This window comes from Hyalella azteca, unplaced genomic scaffold (assembly GCF_000764305.2).
Source record: "Hyalella azteca isolate HAZT.00-mixed unplaced genomic scaffold, Hazt_2.0.2 contig7784, whole genome shotgun sequence".
In the NCBI taxonomy this organism is placed as follows: domain Eukaryota; kingdom Metazoa; phylum Arthropoda; class Malacostraca; order Amphipoda; family Hyalellidae; genus Hyalella; species Hyalella azteca.
Genome location: NW_025937899.1, coordinates 192,513 through 215,644, shown reverse-complemented (window position 1 = coordinate 215,644; position 23,132 = coordinate 192,513). Strand labels below are relative to the sequence as shown.

At 37.4% G+C, this 23,132-nt stretch overlaps 1 protein-coding gene across 1 annotated transcript; it reads right to left on the bottom strand.

Moving 5' to 3' along the window:
* Window positions 1-10,955: 10,955 nt before the first annotated feature.
* Window positions 10,956-18,470, bottom strand: LOC108671080 (transcription activator MSS11-like). Its single transcript, XM_018158559.2, has 4 exons — window positions 18,255-18,470; window positions 15,284-16,851; window positions 14,665-14,903; window positions 10,956-12,584 (listed from the first exon to the last, which is right to left on the bottom strand). Exons 1-4 carry the CDS (start codon window positions 18,325-18,327, stop codon window positions 11,681-11,683), a joined length of 2,784 nt encoding a protein of 927 aa, XP_018014048.1. The 5' UTR covers window positions 18,328-18,470; the 3' UTR covers window positions 10,956-11,680.
* Window positions 18,471-23,132: the final 4,662 nt, after the last annotated feature.

Here is a 23,132-nt window from a genome sequence, read left to right as displayed (position 1 = left end):
GCCATTTTAACATAGGTATCTCAGTTTCGTTATTCACGTATATTTTAGTATGCGCTAATGAACTTAACTACTTAACTTAGCCGACCGTATACGAAATGAGATATAACTTTATTATTTCTCCAACATTAACTTATATTAGCACTTACGTTAGATTGAATAGTTTCTATGGCATAAATTCGCTAATTCAGGGAAAAGTGACACAACGTACAAACGTTGAATGCTTAAACGTTGATAGAGGGAGCGCGGCTTACGCATCACTCATGCGAAAATTAAATTCGTTGCTTTACGTTGTCCAAAAATTACGAGCTCTTCATGTTCAATCGCGAAAATTTATCCATTATAAGGTTAGGAATTATTGATTTCGTAAACGAAGTTATTTCAAAATTGGTACAGTTTTGACATGAAACGCTCGGCCGTTGTGATCTTTCACATATGAAAAAGTAAAAATAATGGAAAAACAATAATTACTCATATTAAAAAAATTCAACGAAGGTTTTCAATGGGGATTTTGTATTACTGGCTAAATCCCTTAAGTACCTGAAAACAAAAAAAATCGCGTCTTCAAGGACCAAAACTCAATTAAACTTCACTCACAATGCTAAGTTTGAGCAGAAAGTTCAGCTGGATTGAGCACTAATCTTTTTCCAGTCATTTTACTGATACAAGAAGCGAGTGTCGACAACTACAGATTATGGGTCTAGATTACTGGTTCGAGGAACTTTCTTCGTCCTTTGAGACACGACATTCATCATACAATCCAAAGTTCCGTAATGGCCGCGCAGAATAATTTGCTCGAACGTCCGGTGACGGAGGAAAGAAATTCTTACAACTCTTAATGGCTCGACCTGAAGTATAAAGAGTGTAAGTCACGTCGGTGGGAGAAGTTTAACGCTTGGGACAAGTATTATCACATATTTTAGTCTACCTATAAACACAAGAATCCCATATTTAGACTTGAATGACTTAAAGAAGGTTTGTTTAATCGGTTTCATTTTCAATTTTAATTTTACGAGTTTTAGCCGCAATAATCATACAGCTTCCAGCTTTGCTTTGAATTATTACTTTGATTCACTCGCTTTCATGCCCAGGCAGATATTAGATGAAAATTCTAGGGTCGTTGATATTTTTTTGCACGCTGAAGCGTTTGTTGAACACCAGCAATAAGCGTTTATTCCTTCATCAATCACAATTTTAATTGTTACTGCAATCGCATTCTTATCGGTATGTTATTAAAATGCTTGTAATTACAATTTTGGCGGCATGAAATCTCCGACTTTAAATAGAAAATTCAATTACAAACAATAAAACGTACAATTGACCTGAACAAAACGAAAGTTCGTGCAACTAGCGCCAGTTAAAAAAATGTAACTCAGTACTCACTGCAGTGAGTGACACAGGTCACATTTTCTCGTCGACTAAACATGAAGTCATGGACGGATGGACGGACAGTCGGACGGACGGACGTACATGGCGAGCACAATAGTGCATTTTTTCCATAAATGAGAAAATGCGCTAAAAACTATAAAATAATCTTTCGCCAGTTTCGGCCACATCGTAAAGATGTCCAGGAGACGAGGCATCATCGTTCAAGAGCTTCCGCCTTCAAGATCAAAAGAACCGAAGACAAATTCTGACGCAGTCGAGTACAATCCAGGATGATGTGAGCCGCTGCTCTTCCATCCTCAAGGTAAAACATTCTGACGGCTAAAATTATACAGAAGATAAAAGAAGGAATTTAAAAGCAAAGAAAACGCCAAGAAAATTCACCATATCGATATTGAAAACGTTTCGGAGTCCAGCTCCATCATCAGTTCGACTAAACTAAAAATGAATAAAATCACTTTAAAAGTCAAAATTGAAAGACAGACATAAAACCTAAACAAGATGGTCTTGTTTAGGTTTTATGTCTGTCTTTCAATTTTGACTTTTAAAGTGATTTTATTCATTTTTAGTTTAGTCGAACTGATGATGGAGCTGGACTCCGAAACGTTTTCAATATCGATATGGTGAATTTTCTTGGCGTTTTCTTTGCTTTTAAATTCCTTGTGAACTTGCGATATAAGCAGACTGATGATATAAGTACTTATAGAAGATAAAAGAATTTCAATTTCGAATCATTATTCTACGTACTATAAATTCAGTTGCATATGTTATGGGAGTGAAGTTTACAAACATGTAAAATACTGGTATTCATGAGATTATAGAAGTAATAGTTTTTGAGTAAAAGAGGGCACATGTTGATGCAGCCTTTTGTAAAAATATTAAGGCACAAATTGGATGGAAATTACTTGCCATAATTTAGATATGAAAGTATGGGACACATAAATCATCAAATGCTTTTTTTCCTTCTAGTTCATGCGTGATTTTGTAATATTATTTCAATTTTAAGAACTATTAATCATGGCATGATCATTGTTTGAACTCTCATAATTCGTGACTACGCCCAATTACTGAACTTGGGAAGCCCCAAAATCGCCCCAAAATAAAAAATCCTATATATTTGCCCTTAATCCTAAATTATCCTACATATTTGCCCCTAAAAAAATCCCACCTTATCCATTATTTTTATTCTCTTCCGCATACAACTTAGGTTCTTAGGTACATCTTGGGATTTAGCGGAAATAATTCAAAGTTTTGTATGAGCTTGCAGGACTAAGCATGAAAGGAAGCCTGGCTCGCCCTCAAGTTCAGCGAGAACGTTTCTGGACTGCGAGGGCCTTTGATGTTCGAACGAAGATGTTTGTAAGGGAATATTTTCGAGGATTTGAACTGCAGATTTGAGTTGCTTGATCTTCTCAAGATTTCTGTTTGGAAAACCAAACGAAGAAGACAAGTATCTTCAGAGAACAAGCGGCTATACTTGAGCAGACTCGTAATTTTGTGCTCGTGTTTGCTTAGAGAAGCTATTTGGTTTTGATGTTACTTTTAATTCAAATATAGAATTATATGCTTGGAAAATTGTCATTTCTTATCATGAATGAATTGATTTTTTTGAGAGAGCTAGAAATAATATCAGTTTAAATAATGAGCTTGACTAAGCATGTCACCAAGTCCTGAATTTGAAAGTTTTCACTTTCCGTTCGGAGTGAAGGTGATCACAAACTATATCAGAGGTAACATGTACATTATTCGTATGTGTGCCTTCAGTGCCCAAGATTCCTTTATGTATCAATGAGGATTATCTGATAACGCTGCAGTCACTTTCTTGGCGAGTATATGTGTAAATAAAATGATATCAATATACAGTTGTCAATAGATGACACGACGTAAAATCAACGACGGTTTTATTAACAATTTGAGAGTTTGATTCTGCACATCACAAATACGACAAAATGTAATTCCTGCATTAAAATAACAGCGTCGTCATGCTGCATGGCAGCGGGCAATTATGAATTAAAAGGCATTTCAGTCATGTCATCCCACATGAATTTGATAGCGCAAAATACCACATTTTAATGTTTAATTTAATTTTAATGTAATGCCATATTTGTATATATTTGCAATTTTGTAAAAATAGCATGATAGTTTCAATTGCTAACAATGGGCAATTTCAACATTTACACATCAACAGAAATAGGATTGTACAATATGTGAATACACATATGAAAGTACTAATTAAAAATAATCTAATAATTCATTCTTTGTATACTTACAACCTGAAAAATTGTTCTGTATCTGTGAAAAGCGACAGAAACGTGACCAGTTCATGTAGATATAAATTAGAGGTATTTCAAAATCCATCTAATACAGTATTTTGGATACGTTACGACAATCTTGTATTTATTGAATACATGAGACCGTCATTGACAAAAAATGAGATTTATTGAACTTTCCCTTACAATTTTGCACAACACAATTATCGAACGTTCACTTATAATTTTGCACAACATAATTATCGAACGTTCACTTATAATTTTGCACAACATAATTATCGAACGTTCACTTATAATTTTGCACAACATAATTATCGAACGTTCCCTCATAATTTTGAACAATTTTGTACATTTTTATAACGACTGTAAAATTTTACAAGACCAAGGAATTTCCATTTCCAAGAATTTTTCAATTTTCCTGAAGGCATTCAGTGTAAATGCCTTTCAGAAATTTCAGACCTATCACACTATTTTTATAATGGCATAAAAATTATTCTGGCCTTCAAAGTCTCGTATCTAAAGTGAAAAACATTTTCGCATCTATGGAGGCATTGAGTCACACGTTTGAATAGGTAGAGAGATTACGCATTAATAAATAGGGAGGATTTCTCATGTTCAAAGTTGTAGAAATGAGCATGCATGAGAAAAAGAAAGCCTCAAGTATGAAAAGATTTAAAGTCATATATGAACAAAGCGAGAGAAAGTTGCGCGTGTAAAAAAGTTCAACATCGCATGTCTAAATGGTGGAGAATATTCTCGTTTAAATGTGAAGAATTTTAGATTTCAACCGCAACAAACATGCAGCCAGAAGAAAGTAAAGTTTAACTTGGTTCACTAAAACAATAAAAGTATTACTTAGAACTAGGGTTCAGGATTATCCATTAATCAGGCTTAGGATTAACCATCAATTAGGTTTAGAATTACCCGTTGATTAGGGGCTTGGCTAGCAAGACTGCGCTTCTTCTCCAAACCTAAACCTCTAAATTAAAATATTTAACAGCCCCAAATGTCATTTTAGTAGTAGAAGTTTGAAACTGTTTTTTCGTAACCTGCATGAATGGACTGTTTTTAATAGGCCCAACTGAACCCCATTGAAGTTCTGGTGTGAAATTACATGTTGTGGCTTTAAATGACTGCAAGTATAGCTACCAAGAGATATTGATTGGTCACTGGGTTGAAAAGCAGGATTAAAGTTTTCTAAATATGCTTTTTACACCTAGTTGTTGTTTTTATATTCTTTTTAAGGAAAATGTGTTCGTTCACAGTTTTTCTAGTATCACATCTGCCTGTTGTGATATTCGTTCGTCTACAATGTTTTGAAACAGTGTAATTGGTTTCTATTCACCGTAGAATTGTCTAAAATCAATGAACGATAAATAAATTGAAAAAATTTAGCTTTAGGTATTAGTTACTAAAAAATACTGTGTTAATGTTATTGGCTACAATTATTATAGTCTTTTAATTTTTTATATTCATGAACTGTATTTGTGCCTCTTTAAATTTGAAGTCAAATACTTCCGATGAGACACCATCTTTGATCTTCACGAGACTAAAAATTTAAATTGTAGGTAATGAGGGGAAAAATCTACGGAACATGAATTTCAAATTTAAGTATCTCCCAACACGTGTGTTCATATGCAACTTGATTTGATTTGAAGTCTCAAATTCAAGATCAAATTCATCTTCTCCAATATTATGCTAAACCCTCTTTTTATTGTTCACCTCCATGAGCTCCATGTAAAACTGAGGCATTTATCATGAAGCAAAGCTTTTGCGCAAACTGGTATTCTTATAATAAAAAATATGACCTAAAAATATCGGAAAAAATTTCGTTTTCTATGCTGAGGTCGGCGAAAGGCTTGAGCTTTACTGGAGTCTGCCATTAAGACGCAGCAGTTCTCCTTAGCAGACCAACCCCTATTACCCCCCACTACTAAGGCCCCCTCACTCTCTCTTCTGTCCCTCACTCTCTCTTCTGTCCCTCACTCTCTCTGTTGTCCCTCACTCTCTCTCCTGTCCCTCACTCTCTCTTCTGTCCCTCACTCTCTCTCCTGTCCCTCACTCTCTCTCCTATCCCTCACTCTCTCTCCTGTCCCTCACTCTCTCTCCTGTCCCTCACTCTCTCTCCTGTCCCTCATTCTCTCTCCTGTCCCTCACTCTCTCTCCTGTCCTCACTCTCTCTCATGTCCCTCACTCTCTCTCTCCTGTCCCTCACTCTCTCTCCTGTTTTTCACTTTCTCTCGTTACCCCTATCCATCTTATCTTTCTCTTATCATGTATCATCGGCTTTTCTTTTTATTTATTAAATTCTTTCTTCTATTTTTTATTCTGTATCCCATATTGCGTAAACCGTTAGATTTATGATAAACACAAAAACTTGAAGTAAAAAGTTGGACCTCACTTAGAATAGCTTTATTTATTTATTTCCTTTTTGCAATTCTTCTAATATGCTACAAGTCATCCTTCTATGCATAACCACGTATATTTTATCCATAGTTTTCAATAATTTTTACCTATTCTTGCTTCATTCAATCGCCTCATTCTGTTCTCAGGTCTTCACTACACAATATATAATGGTTCAGTGCATGCACATAATGTATGTAATATAATTTAATATTATTGTATATAATATAAGGGTTCACTGCAAGCATATAATTTATGTAATATAATTTAATATTATTGTATATAATATAATGGTTCACTGCATGCATATAATGTAAGTAATATAATTTAATATTATTGTATATAATATAATGGCTCACTACAAGCATATAATTTATATAAAATAATTTAATATTATTGTATATAATATAATGGTTCTCTGCAAGCATATATATAGCGTCACCGCCGACCACCGGGTTCATCCCAGTTCGGGTTGCCGCCGTCGCCGGGATTGACCCTATTAATCATGAGGCGTGTTGGCGCTCTCACCCCCGGGGGGACGGGGAGGGGAGGGGAAGTGGGGAGAAAAGGGAGGTGGGAGAATAAAGAGGGGAGGAGTGGAAGTGAAGAGGGGAAGAAAGGGTTGTGGGAAGAGCTAGATGGAGAGGAGAGAAGGGAAGAATGGGGGTGAAGCGTTGAGGAAGAGTTGAGGGAAGAGAGAGAGGGTAAAGAAGGGAAAAGTGGAAGTGAAGCGTCGAGAAAGGGTTGGGGGAAGAGAGATAGGGTAAAGAAGGGAAGAGTGAGAGATGAAGCGTTGAGAGGGAGTCGAGGGAAAAGAGGGAGGGTAAAGAAGGGAAGAGTGAGTGGTAAAGCGTTGAGAGGGAGTTGAGGGGAGAGAGGGAGAGTAAAGAATGATGCTGTATAAAGATTGAAAGGAAGAGTGAGAAGAGGGATTGGAATGAATGGGTAAAATATGTGCATACAATGTAAGCGAAGCAGCATGGTTCGATTGAGGCGAGGAGCTAGAAAAGGAACTAGAAAGGAAGAAATGGCATTGAGGCGAAAAAATTGCAAAACAGTGGAAACTTTTATTCTGGTTCGTATGAACATTGGAGAAGAAGGCTGAAAACAGCCAAATTAATCGGAAAACCATTAATGCTTTGGTGAAACTCATAGTTAAGATTATTTAAATATTCACAAATTTTTCACCTATGAACCTGAAAAAAGTTGCCTTATTCATTAGGCATTACTGAAAAGTCAATGGCACAAAAATTTTCTAACATTTTGCAAATGGTGCGCCTATTGATATGATCCCCATTTTTTCATGTTATCTTACAATCAAAAATATATAGTCCAGGCCCTTACATTGCTTCAGGAGCTCTATAAATCAGTGTCATGAATAAGATAGAACTTCTCAATAAAACTAAATATTTTATTTACGCCTCGATTCTGTATTCAAGAAAGAAACTTTTATGAAATCTGGAGTTGACGAAAACAAAGAGTCGTTGAGTTGTTGGCAGAGTGTGGCACAAACACTTCAAGAAGCTCAAAACCCTTCCTAGGGATATGGATTTTTCAAAAACCTGGATTTTTAGCAAAAGATCTAGGTTACATGTAAGAAATATTAAAGATGTTTTAAGGTTAAAACTTGAGTTTATTGCAGTAGTTATTTGCCGGATTTTCGGCACAAAGTATTTAGGTTACACGGAAGAAAAATTACGGATATCCCAGGATTATAACGTTAGTGTAAGAGTATTTCAGTTATTCTTTGCTAGATTTTTGCAGATGATTAAAGTTACATTCGAGAACTCTTCAAGGTTTTTCAAGATTAATAGGTCAGTTTATTACCGCGAAAAAATATGAATGGAGAGAATAAGCTTGGTCTGAGTTGATATAGATTTTTTAATAAAGCCTGATTTTTGGCAATATATGTATATTACTTAAGAAATATTTTAAAATATCAGAGAAATTAATTAATACGTTAGTGAATTTAAGTGCATTTGAGTGTATAAATCTGGACGAAATCTTGGATCCTAGTGTTATAGTTTTCTGGAAAAGCCTGCATGGTTAGGCAGGGGAGTTTACTGGTTTCACTAAGAACAAGAACATGAACAACGAACACGAAGGAAGGCTCCGAAGGAATAGGAAGGCTCCGAAGGAATCACAAAATTTGACGAGTTAAATCCTTGTGGAAATTAATGCAAACAAAATTTGTGCTCACATTGCGCCAGTTTTTGTGTACCTGATCAACTTTTGCGCTTGTGAAGGTAACGATCAGAAACGAAGCACCATGACATGAATGTTCAGTAGAACGTGTAGAAAATCAAAGAAAAATTAATAAAGGCACAAATTAATTTAAGAGAGTTACAAAACCATTTCCAAAAATCTGCGCAACAAATGATTCGAAAGATATGTCAGAGAACCGAATCCACGAGTCAAGAATATAATCGATTTAATACTATTTTGATAGGTGTCTTAAATACGATCAGTTTCATATAATATATTTTTACATTGTTTATTTATAATTTATTAGCTATCCTAGGAATTTTGGCTTCTTTTGATGTGTGTTTCTTTTTATTTGGACGACTAGCCTCACTGTTTTCGGTCACTTAATCAGCTTCTTTTAACTCAGACACAAGAAATGTTCAATATTTTAAGAAGAAATACGAAAAGTTATTTCACACTAATTACCGTGAGTCCGTTATTACTTCACAATACTTAACAGATTTCGTATTATCCATTCCTTATTTTGTCAAGAGATACTTTCAATTCATCACCGGATCATTCATTCTTTTAATATCATTCGAATCTTTGTCAGTTACAAGCGTCTTTCCTCGCTGCTGTCAGTCTGGCAGTGTCAGCAGTGCTGACAGGCTGGCAGTGTCAGCAATACTGACAGGCAGGCAGTGTCAGCAGTTCTGACAGGCTGGTAGTGTCAGCAATACTGACAGGCTGGCAGTGTCAGCAATACTGACAGGCAGGCAGTGTCAGCAATACTGAGACTGTCTCTTATACACATCTAGATGTGTATAAGAGACAGCCTGTACGCACTCCACTCGCTAACTCGTTATGCGCACTTCACTCGCTAACTCGTTATGCGCACTCCACTCGCTAACTCGCTATACGCACTCCACTCTCTAACTCGCTATACGCACTCCACTCGCTAACTCGCTATACGCACTCCACTCGCTAACTCGCTATACGCACTCCACTCGCTAACTCGCTATACGCACTCCACTCTCTAACTCGCTGTACGCACTCCACTCGCTAACTCGTTATGCGCACTCCACTCGCTAACTCGCTATACGCACTCCACTCGCTAACTCGTTATGCGCACTCCACTCTCTAACCCGTTATACGCACTCCACTCACTAACTTGTTATATGCACTCCACTCGTTAACCCGTTATGCGCACTCCACTCGCTAACTCGCTATACGCACTCCACTCGTTAACCCGTTATGCGCACTCCACTCACTAACCCGTTACACGCACTCCACTCACTAACCCGTTATGCGCACTCCACTCAAACCATGACTCACGACATAACTCATCATAACTCACTGTAGCCGTGCTCCGTAAACTCATCTAATCCTGAGCACTCGAGAGCAAACTGGGGCTTGATCCTTTACAAGTCTCGCGGGAATTACAACAAGATGAGCTTCACTATTATTGAGGCAATACGAGCGCCCTCTGCCGTTCGCTCATGCTCGACAACAGTCATTCCTAGGACAATAATTATAACCGACGTCGAGCCTCTATGAAATGTCGCGTAAATCTTCCATTCAGATAAATTAATTCCTTATCTTATTTTGTTTTTATGTTGTCTGAATGTAAATAGAGTCGTTTGCCAGGAATGGAGGTGTTTGAAGGTGAGTTTTAAATAATAGTGGGGTTTAATAGTTGAATCCTTATCTGCATCTCACTAATCGACTTTAAGTAATTAAATGTCCAGGAGTTAAGACAATTTTTTTTCTGATTCCAAAATGTTCGCTTTCCTCACAATACGTTCAAGGCCTTATCCATTAACATTACAGTGTTCTTTCTTACAAACATGTTGACATAAAATTCATTTGCACCCACTTTGTATTATTAAATACTATCATTATCTATAGTATATTCCCTTCATCATTACCTATACTAGGCGAGATAAAAGACGTGTGTTGGAAATGCAATTTATATATCAGAGATATCCTGACAAAACCTAAATGCGTTTAAAGAGCGATTAAGAATGCTGGGTTAATTTCTTTGGAATTCAATAAGGCAGAATCATTGACGCGCTCCAAGCTTTTCTTCTGCAATTCAAGAATTCCACAAATATTAAGTCAGCCTTTGAATAGTTTAATGGAGCCGAGACTTGCGAGGAGCATTCCGCGTAGGTCGATTTTTTTAGAAGTCAATTCCAAAAGGTTCCATCTGATAAATTTATTTTCTACAATTTTTCCGACTAACCAGTGAATTTAGTCGTGTTTAAAGTGAGCTGCACAGAGTCCGTTTAAATGTTAATTTATGATCAAAAAACTAAAATTCAACTAACCCTGAAAGTATTAAACCAAGAAATTATGCTGAATAGTTAATTACAATTTTATGCGAACATTTACACGTCACGCGGTAATTGAGTCGTCAGCTGTAAGACAACGGTTGTAAGAGTTTTACCTCGCTTCATAATTGGTCTGAAGGAAACAAAAAGAAGTTATAAAATATTTTTTATATTTTAATGAGAATGGATTTGCCTATTTATTGTGTAATACAAATTAAATATTGAACAAGATATTGAAGCCTTATTTCATACTTAATTAGGTAATGGTTTCACCTTAGGTTTATTGCTGCGCGTTTGCTATGTATACTGTTGTTAAATGGGACCCTCCCACTGTTTTTGTTTATTTAGAAAATTTGATGTTCCAAAAATTCCATATAAGATAATTATGAAATATAAAATAAATTAGTCAAAATAAATAAGTTACAATTTATTTTGGGCAGAAACCGCCTATCAATGTCAATGAAATTGAACTTCGAAATTCAAAACAAATAACAGTCAGTTGCATTCAAATCAACAAGCATCATAATTTTTTTTGAATGGTTGAAAGTCAAAATTTTGTCACAAAACTCATTTTTTTTATTCCTCAATAACTGTAATACTATGTAGTGTATGTAGTGTAATACTATGTAGTGTAGTAGTGCCAATGCACGAAAAGATATTTAAATCTTCCTCTATTTCGCGCGTTAGATGATCGATCCTAATTAATACAACTACGATAGACAGTGTTGAGAATGTCGGGGTCTTCATATGGAAAAAATTTAAAATCACTTTTTAGGAATATGTTTTATACCGTGATAATTTATAAATGGGAATATAGTAATCAACTTTTCTCATATCAGGTTCAATTTGAAATTAAAAAAAATCGACTGCATAAGCAGATTTTATCTTGCTGCAAATGGACTTTAATAATAATTAGACGCCTGCTTCATCTGGCCTTGGTAGTCTTTTCTTTTGCGTCAGAACAATATATCATAACAATATATCTCGTCAGAAACAATATATGTTTGGGTGCAGGAAATAAGACACTAAAAATGAAACAATAGGAACAAAAGGAGAAGTAACCTTAAACTACTTTTGTACAAATATACCTACCATTATACTTATAATCTATCTTAAGCTACGAGTCGTTCGGAAATTGCTCGGTCCACCGTCGAAAAAATCGTCCAGCGATTCCGGCACTTCATCTGGCCACGGCCACCTGGAATGCGTAGACTCCAGCCCTCGGGGTTCCACTGGAATTTGAAGTTCCAGGGAAGCGCTTTCTTCATGGTTTTCAATTTGAAGTGATTTGCTAACCGACTTGCTGACTGGCTCATGGAACGGGTTGAAGAAACGAGTACTGACAGAAGATGATGGCAAACGTTGTACAGGTTGATTCACCAGGTTGAACCTCTCCTGTGGGGTACCACTGGAGTCCAGAGAGGGGTAAGGGTTGTAGTCTTCTCGACCTGTAAACTTTACGAGAAATGCATGGGGCGCTTGAAAATTCCTAAATTCGTTTCCAGTTATTAGTCGTTCTGATAAATTCTGTGGTTCTACCTGAGAAAAACCTACTTTGGCCAAAGGGGTCCTTGTGTCCCTAATGATGGGAGTCAAACTTTCTGCGGAAATACCTGCGGTGTTACTAGAATTGTTGATTGTCGGAATTCCATCTCGATTAGAGGAGTTTCTTGAGGAATTTTTCTTTGTTTCATCACTGAAAACTCCAACGAAGGCCGCCCAGACGTTGCCCTCTACTTCATCCGTTTGCTTCTTGGGTTCTTTGGGATACACCCTCTCGCCCTCCATGGTATTTATCAGGTATAGGTTCTTGCCATCTCGGACAAGTTCTTCGACCACTAGCACCGCGTTCTTATCCTTAAGAGCTCTCACATTTTGTTGAACCTCCTGACTCTGGAAAAGACGGAGCGCGGACGGGGATTCCGAGATATCCGGTCGTGTAGCGGATGGCGGAAGAGTTGTGCGTTCGTCCGGAACAAAGACGACGTTCACGATGTAGTTGCCGGGTAGCCTGCGTGACAAGACACGACACATCAGGACCAAGAAACAACGAGGTTAGGTTCGTGTTAAATAAATACATTTTGGCTATGATTCGTTCCCTATATAGGCCTAAAATTGTGGTGAAAATATTAGAGCGAGATTTACGAGTTCGTAACTTTAAGGTATTAGTATATAAACTATATGTATATAAAATAGGTATGTAGGCCTATCAAATAGGTATTTGAACCCATATAAAAAGAGTTTAAATAACTCGCGGAAATGAGGTGTAATTGCTTGCAAAAACTTAAACAATTAAAAACCTGTTAACTAAATATCGTATAAAATTTATATAGAGCTTAAAAAAGAATGAATTAAATTGAAAAAAAAATCAAACGCCTTCTTCAGAAAACCTTGCCGCAATTTTGATTCCCAAAAAAACTTGCCAATACTATTAATAACTACTCTAATACTGGCTTTCTTCCCTTTTAAAGTAATTCACTAAATTGTCTAACTCGCGTGTTCGGCAACAGTGATAAAGTTTTTTTCTGACAACGAAGTCCAGTCAGTGACATTCGCCTCCCGAAATTCTCGGTAATTTTGAGTCACAAAAAATCTCTAACTCTCCTTAGACTGACCGCAATGGTGCAATTGAACTTAAAACTGCCTCTAATTAAAGGTCCCTTCAACGCAAGCGGCTACCAAGCTTTTAGCCGCTCTTTACATTTGCTTCTTTGTTAATTTTGGAGGACAATGCTGTCCTTCGTGGACGACAGCATTGTCTCTTTGCTTGTAATTTGCTTAAGATGCACAGCTAGTGAACGCAAGTATGAATTACGCTGTGATTACCAGCCGTCCCATGAATTATATTCGTGCAACGCTAAGATATAAATTTAAATACGTTGCCAGTCGTCTTGCAGCCCTTCATTACGGTGACTGTAATTACGAATTAGGCCTTTAGAAATGCCTACCTGAGAAAGGGTGCTACCCTCTAGTCATAAAATTAACTAATTATTCGCTATAATCAAGAAAGTTTGTTTTAATGAAGTGAAAATTAAAGCATCCAACTAATATATGTACCAAGAACAAGGATAAACATATCCTGCAGAAGGAAAATATTTCTCGAAGGGGAACGTAACTTTTAATGTAATATCAAAAGGTACTCATATGTAATTATATTGATTTCTCAGTTGAAGGGAAAAAATTTAATGTTTATTCAAAAAGTACTCATATTTAATTACGTTGATATCTCAGTGGAACGAAACACTTTTAATGTATGTTTAAAAGGTACTCTTATCTAATCATGTTGATATCCCAATGGAACGAAACACCAATCCTGCTTATCATGACTGGAATGTAACTTAATTAAGTAACAGGTCGACCTGTCTTCACATTTACTTTTGCATCATGTTGCCGTTGACGATAGTAATATCCATGTATTTAACCAGATTATTTTAATTCATTTAACAACTATGCGATTATCAATTCGTCTCGTAATATTATGTGGTACTTAAGACATTCTCAGAATTCTATTCGAAAATCATGATACTCTCAGAATACTATATAAAACTCAGGATATTCTCTAATTCCTATGAGACAATCAAAATTTTTTCAGCATGCTATGCGATGCAATGAATACTTTAGCATACTGTAAGATTGAAAGAATACTTCAGCATTCAATGCGATGCAAAGAAAACTTCAGCATGCTATGCGATGCGAAGAATACTTCAGCATACTGTGCGATGCAAAGAAAACTTCAGCATGCTATGCGATGCGAAGAATACTTCAGCATGCCTTGAGATGGAAAAAATACTTCAGCAAAATATGCGATGCGAAGAATACTTCAGCATGCTTTGAGATGCAGAGAATACTTCAGCATACTTTGCGATGCGAAGAATAATTCAGCATACTATGCGATTCTCAAGACACTCTCAGAATACAATGCTATATTAAGGAAACTCTGAGAATACTTTGCTATACTCAGGATACTTTGAGAATACTTTGCTATACTCAGGAAACTCTGAGAATACTTTGCTATACTCAGGATGCTCCGAGAATGCTAGTCAATACTTTCTAATGTGATGATTAGTACATTGAATACAACTTGAAGATACCTGATTTTTCTGACAACGAAAGATCCTTCGCGCTGGGGAAACCGAACTGTCGCCTGCAGCAGCTGACCAACACCGCTGATGTTGTTGTTAGTTGTGGTGGTGATGGTGTTGGTGTTGTTGGTGATGGTGGTGTTGTTGGTGGTGATTGTTATGGAAGGGCTTGATACCTGAGGGTCGGGGAGGGCGAGGAGACGAGAGGGAGATGGCAGGCGAGGGGGGAATACGATTGACAGACGCTCCTGAAATAAATTATAGGATTCTATTATGAAATTTTTTAATCAGGGCTGATGATGATAAACTAATAACTTTTTCTTAGTGTGTGGTGCAGGTTGAATAAGTAGTTAGACAATTAGGCAAATAGTCTACAACAATTTAGAGTTAGATTCAAAGTACATCTTTCAATTTGGGTTTATGTATTAACACACAGTTGAGAAACATCTCATCAGAGGCTAAAATTCAAATAACTCATATTCAATTGAAACAAGTGTCAAGCACAAACTAACAAAAATGGTTAGCTTTTTTGCGATTTCCGTGTTATTGTACGAAAATATCATAAGAGATAATTAAAATAATGCTAGAGCAAAGAACCCTTTTAAATGCATGCAAATTATTCATATACCGCTGAAACGGCGTTTAGCGAAACTTCGGATGACGTTGATACTGTCTCCGGTGAGGGGTCTGTAGTGCTGATAGCCGTAGTGCGTTGTGCTGGCCGTTGGCGCTGTTCTTGAAGTTGTTGACGTTGTGCTTGTTCTTGCAGACGCCGCCGTAGTTCTAGGAGTTGAGAATTAGTTCTGTTGATCTCTTTATCTGTTTTGGGGGTTTTCTGACGTTGTAGCCTTGCAACAAGCTCTAGGTGCCTCTGGCGAATAATGTCTTCGGGCTTGGTTCCACTCTGGCTACTTGTACTATGGGTCCCTGCATTCTGAGTTGCAGAGCTTAAGGTTTCGTCAACCTCGGCACCCGCATTCTGGGTCTCAACGCTCAGAGGCCCTGGAGTCTGAGTACTTATGCGGGATGCATCAGCTTCGAGATGAACAGCTGGCTGATTTAACGGTGGTCCCTGTTGCTGCTGCAAGATTTTCTGCTTCTCTTGCAATTGCTGTTCTTGTAATTTTTGTTGTTGCTGGAGGAGGACCCGTTGCACACGTTGTTGGATGCGCTGCTGTTCTTCTGCCACTTTCTGCTGTATGGCGATACGTTGCTGCTCTTCTCTTTCTCTAATGAGTTTCTTGATCTCTAAATGTTTTTTCAGCTCCTGCTGTTGGATCGCAGCCTCGAATTGGTCCTGCAGCCTTTGTTGCAGCCGCTCCTGCAGTTGTTGCTGATGTAGCTGCTGTTTTAATATTTGCTGTTGGAGTTGAATCTGAGGTGGATTGATGACGCGAATCAAAGACTCGCTAATTGAGTTATGAGGATCGAGTAGAATGGATGAATTTTCAGTTTCCGAATCATGAACCTGATCTCGGTTTCTGGAAGTTGTGTTGTTATTTCTTGTTCCAGCGAGTGTCTCGAATATTTGAGCGAACTCGGTTCTACTCGTCAATGATGACCAAAGTTTTTTAATTCCTTCAGCTCGTTCATTGGATTCGAGAGGTAACTGGGAGATGTCTATGGGAAGAGGACGGATAGGAATCGTTATCAATCCGTTCCTAACTGCAGGGTTGACGAGAGCTCGCTCCTCATTGCGGTTGCCAGAGTTTTGAAAACCCCTGAAACCTGAAACTTCAGCGTCTAACGATGAATAGGAAGATACGAGAGGTTCATTGTCAATTGTCAGGTGATTAGACGTAGGGGTTGTTACTGTCACCGGTCTACCTAGCTGACGCGGTATGGTGAAATGGGCAATACCCAAACTCTTCTGAACCACTCTTTGTGGATCAACTGAAGAAATTGGGTTTCGGTTTCTGCCGGAGGTTTCCGGATTGGAAATTGAGATGGGAACCGCAATTGCCGGATTATCTGCAGGAATACTTGATAACGGAACAGCGACATTGCCTCTTTGGTTGATGGCCTCCAGCGTTTCTGGACCTGTTGACGAGAAAGCTATTCTTGGTGAACCAGATTCTGCTTGGGGGCTGGCAGCTCGCGCTTCGTCAGCGGAAGATAGAAAAGGCTCGAACGGATTGAAGGGAAGTTCCAATGCAGTTGAAGGGCTTCTGACTCGGCGCCAAACCCATCGGTCGCCTGCGGAAAAGATGGTAAATTATCAAAGAAAACTCTGCCAATGAGCGCATCAATATCACATTTTTACTTCTCCATCAATGTCAATCAAACGTTTATCTCATTTTACGTATAGCTATGATGTTCTTTGCACTTATCCAAAAGTACATTTTTGAAATGGAAACACCTTCATATCCACACGAATAAATATAATCTCCCTTTTTTAATTTCCGAAAGCACTGACGCACTTGCCGAAAATTTTACGTTTTACTTATTGGGCTATTAAGGTACAAATTTTAACTCCAAAATAATTTTGATCCATGACTTTCTACCTAATATCTGGCTTACTTTATTGGAAGAAAAAAATCTGGATTTTGTAGTTGAAGGATACCCACTAGTAGGCATTCACGTAGAAAAGAACTCTTAAAAGTCAAGCGAGTTTTGCCGCCGCTTTCCTCTTTGAAAGTTTTGAGGGACTTTACAATGAACTTCTCAAAGAATGCCAAAAATGCAAGCTTAACAAGATTTGCCGAAAATTAGGAAATTCTCTCAAAGCTTAATTTTTTACTATACACAAAGGAAAACTTGAGAAAAATGCTTTCCAGAAAATTGGAACCGCGATCAAAGCCATACGAATAAAAATGGCAGAAACTATAGGAGAGCGACCAAAAGTTGAGAGTCTGATGAGTTCTTTGAGAGTAAGAACTTGTTTTGCTCAACTTGAGGGAAACGAGGGGATTTAAGACGAATTTTTGAGCCGTCCCGTTAGAGGGAAGACTTGCAAACGCCACCTCGGTCTTTAAGTTCCGTGCGCCTCAAAAAATTCAAATAAAACTCTTGGAGGTCATCCGGGATAAAAGACGCCTTTTGCGATCACATAAAAAAATGAGCCTTTTATATTCTGAGTTTTATGCTGGGAGGCCTGCAGAGGCGGTAAAAGGCTTAGTTTTTTGTCGCATTGACTCAAGGCAAATCACAAAGTCCATTTTTCACTGCATAATTTAAAAGTTCGTCAATTTTTTATTCGTACTAAGCACTCCAGGAAATATTTGCTAAAAAGTAGTTATTTGAAATAAAAAAAATTCTAAATAATTATAATCAGGCGAATACATATTAAATAAATTTATAATTCTCTTACTTTTTATTTGTTCAAAAAACGTGAACGTTATTTTTCGCTGTCCCCTAATTGGTCACAGTATATTTCATTACCTATACTGATGTGCTATATGAGTAACGTCATCACTTAAAAAATGCACGCATAAACAGAATGAAAACATTTGTGACTCATTCCAACTCAGCGTATGAAACTAATAAACAAAAAAAAAACATATTTTTATTCAAAATGAAAAAATTTAAATTTGTAGTCAAAGATTATATTAAAGTTTTATCTATTTTTAACATGAATATGAGGTTAATCTAAAACTCACCTTGAGCTGACGATTGCGATGATGCGAAGACACAGCCAATCAGAAGCCAGCAAATCGTCGTCAATCCATGCATACTTCGTAACTTTTATTGTTAACGCTCAATATCATAGATTCGGATGCAGAATTTTTAGACAAATAATTTCACATATCTGCTGATACTTATTACGAGAACACATAACATATATGCCTGATGTCCTACTATTACATTTATTATCTGAAAAAGAGAAAGTCATTAATGGGAATGAATTTAATATAAAGTAGATTAAATGGCGCGTGCCACTGAATAATGCCATGGCGAGTGGCCACGTAGCGCAGCCATAGCATGACGCCATGGCGTATGCCACACGATGAGGTGCATGTAGCCACTGCCTGAAGCTGCAGCGTGTAGCCACTGCCTGAAGCTGCAGCGTGTAGCTACTGCCTGAAGGTGCAGCGTGTAGCTACTGCCTGAAGGTGCAGCGTGTAGCCACTGCCTGAAGCTGCAGCGTGTAGTCACTGTCTGAAGCCACCGCGTGTTGCTTTCACTGTAATAAAAATAACAATTAATTAACGAGCAATGAATTCACTCGTACTTGAAACTTCCTGAGAAAGTCAATTAAAAATATGCAAATATGTAAAGATAAAAATATCTCTTTACTCTCGTTAATCCAGATTTTCTTCAATTATTGACTTTATTTAATAACCTGAATGTTTCTGGAAAAATTTGGAAATATTTGAATGGCATAACATTGCAATAAACAATTGAATTAACAACGTATATGTTATGATGGAAATAAAAATAAATCTTATTCTGTTTGGGCTATGAAACAAAATTTTCAATCACTTCGAGTGAAATATTATGTCGATAATTTTTTGTTTAGGTTAAATAAAAACTGCATTTTTAAAGGCAGGAAGACTTATACTGGCCGTCAGTAAGCAAGCCCATTTTTTTACTCCAACCGATGTTTTGTGTTTGGAAGAAAAATTTTGCATTTGAAGAATTTGAGAAATTGTGTACCTCTCTTGTTCGTTATAATAAGAAAAAACAGCTCAGGCAGTAACACCTATTCATGTGCATTAAAAAGTCAATTTGTGTAAACGCGTTGTTTGCATCGCTGCTCCGACCAAACAAAATATACAAAAAATTTAACTCGGTACTCATTGCAGTGAGTGACAGAGAGCGCATTTTCTCGTCGACGAAAACTTGAGGTCACGGACGGACAGACGGACAGACAGACAGACGGACATGGCGAGCACAATAGTAATTTTTTTCCATAAATCAGAAAGTGCGCTAAAAAAAGCCTTTTTGCGCTTCCCATTTTCAATTTTCATGTTTAGTTCTACAACAATTTAGCGAGTTCACAGCACAGTCAGCACAAGGTGGGCACGATAACGTCAATGTTCTGACCATTAAAAAGCCTTGAATTTGCTTAATTCTTTCTCCCGGTCTTCTCAACACTCTCGAGTTCATAACAAGACCTTGGCACTGTCGTAACAGCTCGACATCGTCGAATTATCGGACCATTTACGTGTCGTTATCGCCGAGACAAGCGCGCCGAGAATCACAATGCCGACTTCGGTCTTGTAGACATGCGTCCATTCTTTTTCTGGGGCCCAGCCAGACGCCCCTGGCAAAGGCCTCTGTCAAAGGCCCCTGCCATAGGCGTGCGCTATAGAGGCCAAAACTAGAGAAAGACTTACGCCAGAGGCCTACACTAGAATACTGCAGTAGAGACTTACTCTAAACGTCCACTCTAGAGGCCTACACTAAAGACCTACTTTAAGTGTTCATGCTAGAGGCTTACACGGAGGCTTACGCTAGTGGCCAAGGCCTATGTTAGAGGGTTGCACTAGAGGCTTACGCTAGAGGCATGCAGCAGAGGCCTGAGCTGAAGGCCTCTTCAGAAATCAACTCTGCAGTGCAGCCTGTGGTCACAATTAACGTTATTTGGGCATTACCAAAAGTTCCATATTGTGACTTGTTAAAGCTTCAAATTTGAACGCTGCCATAAATAACAGTGAAGATGTGTATGCTTTTTCGTTTCGAAAGAATTTCACAAAAGTTTGAAGGTACAACGATGAGAAAAATTGAGGCAGCCTTCGCGGGAAAGAAATTTTTTATTATTTGCGCAATTATTTGAGAAATTAATTATCAATGGAAAATTTATGATGCGAAATTTTTTCGGCTTTTAACAATTTCATAAACTATTGAATTACTTTCCTTGAATTCATTCTAGCTCTCCGGAGTACAAAAATTATATACTCGACATAAATAGAAATATGAACTCGGTATAAATCCACATTACGTTGATCCATTTTACGTTGTTTAACTGGAAGTACTAAAGCATATTCAGGCATTGAATTAAGCAAATGCCCGGCTCACTTTAAGCAGTTCACAGCGCGGACTGCATTAAACACTCGTCGTATCTCAAGCAAATACATCAAAACCTGTTAATCTCCTTTCCAGCTCGCAAGTAATTAGTTCACTCAGGTTTAAGATAGCAGATCAGTTTTAAGGAAAGCATCCATCTTACTGATCACGCGTGCACTTTTCGTTCGGACTTGCCAATTACGCTAATCTTGTTGTGATCTTCCCTAATAAATTTTAACTCCGATTCCATTAGATGCACAGGCAAAGGATTTCACTTTCTGTCCGCGCTGAAACTCCGTCCGTTTCACGGGAGGAGACCGCGTTCGAAGCCCTGTAAGTAAACCGAGTTTTTCTTCGCTGTGGATAGAAAGTCTGTGGGTTGAATTGCAAATGATGTGAAGGTTGTGAGCTGAAATCACTGTCTTATTATCACTAATGGACGTTTTTGGGTAAAAATTACGGAATTCAAGCTTCATTTCTCGGAGAACTGTTTGAAAATTAAACTACAATCCTTGTTCGATGAATAAATTTATGCGGGCATGAAAGCATGATCCACTTAATTATACAGAATATAATCAAGTTTTAAATAGTTCTTTCTTTCCGATAAAAGTAATCATGGAATGAAATTATGACCCGATTTATAATCTCTCAATTTAAAACTAAATTTGGTGGTCTCATCTCTGAAGTCATCATACGATTAAATTTACTATTTTTTGTAATTACTCACAATATATACATTTCTAGGCTGCGAGTGTAAAAGTATGGAATAATTTTATTTCTGTATTTGTATTGTCTGTGAATGGAAATTTAAAATGGATGTGCAAGAGATACAATTTCCTAACCAAAATCAGACCGCGGCCACGAGCGAGGCGCTGAGATAAGAAGCGATCGGATCCCTTAAAAGTGTCTTGGCAAAAGAGACCAGCGCTGTGCGTCTAATGAAGCGTGCACGACGCATCTAATAAGAAGAGACAGAAAGATTTCATTAACACGATAATTGAAGTGGACTCGACACAAAGAACTCAAAATTCCGTGCAAGGGGAACTGCAATAAAAAATAAGATGCACGCCGAGCAAAATAAGGCACAGCGACATGGAATAAATTAGACAAGAGTAAGGGTAATGCTATGATTAAAAGCGAATCGCGGAAAATCCAAAAGGAAAACCTTCTGGGTTGTATTTATATAGGAAATGAGAACTATCCGCGATAACTCACAAGCTTATAACCGTCGTAAAGAACAGAGAAAGGAATATTCCTTCTTAAACTCTTTTCTAATTAAGGCTGCTATTAGGTGTTGCAATGGACCTATTTTTACGTATAGCATCAATAATAGGATTGTATTTTAAGCCAACTCTTGAAAAACGCCAAAAAACTCGCGCAAAGTTTCGTACCCCATAAACTTTTACCCAGGTATTCAATTCACTTTTTTATTGACATTGATGTTTCCTAAAAGTCAAGAAGTCACTACGTGAACGAAAAGAACTCATTAAACTCTCATGGAAATATTTGCCAGAAATTTTATACGATGATTCTTAAATCAGCTCATTCCATTCAATGAATGAGAAAATTTCCGTTTGAAATCAAAGCTCAAAGCAGAACACATGCGTAGTTCCAGTTTCAGTGTATAAAGCAGTTTGGAAGGAACACAAGTTTTGTATGAAAGTTGTATGTAAAGTAAGAAAATGATTAGTGTTATCATTTTAGATATTTGCGGCCAAATAACGAAGACAATCAGACATTTTATTCCAACCAGTAATTAGAATCACTTTCTCCACCACCTCAATTGTGGTATTTTCCAATCAAGGGTAAAAAACTTCCGATTCTAACTAAACAATACAGGGCAAATGGCGACGAATATATGAGCAAATTCTGTGTTAAAGTCATAATTATCGAGATGTACAAGAAATTAAAAATAAAATAAACAGTGGAAGTAACATTGTAGAGATGCGGATCAGTAACTAGAACAACAACAACATTCAAAACATGCGTAACCACTCAAATTAAGGAAGGTTACTTCATAAAATCTGAGAAATAAAAACTTCCGCAATATAAAATATCACCTCACAAAATATCGAAAGTAACAACAAAGAATATGAGGATCCATAACATCAATAACAACTTAAAACTAATATGTAATCACATGCACGTAATAACTAGAATGACAACGAAAGCATTCAAGTTAATTGTCACAGTTTCTACTTACCACATAACTACAAAAAAATAGCTAGTACAGCACCAAAAACTTTCAAAAGATATGTAACCACACAAAGTATCTAGGTATAGATGGCATCAGTAGAAATATTATAACAATAGAACCAATGAGCACAACAAAGTTCAGTTGTGCTTCGCTATTCTACCCTCTAAGTTTGGTCATTTTATACTCCACCATCGCATCTCATCCCTTCTTTGGATGAGGGAAGTTTTGCGAGGGCATTTAATGCAATGCGCAAATGAGATGACGCTTGTAGTAGAAAAAATACCCTCTGAGGAAAGAACTGAGGTGCAGCGGAGGAAGATCGGGCCATTAT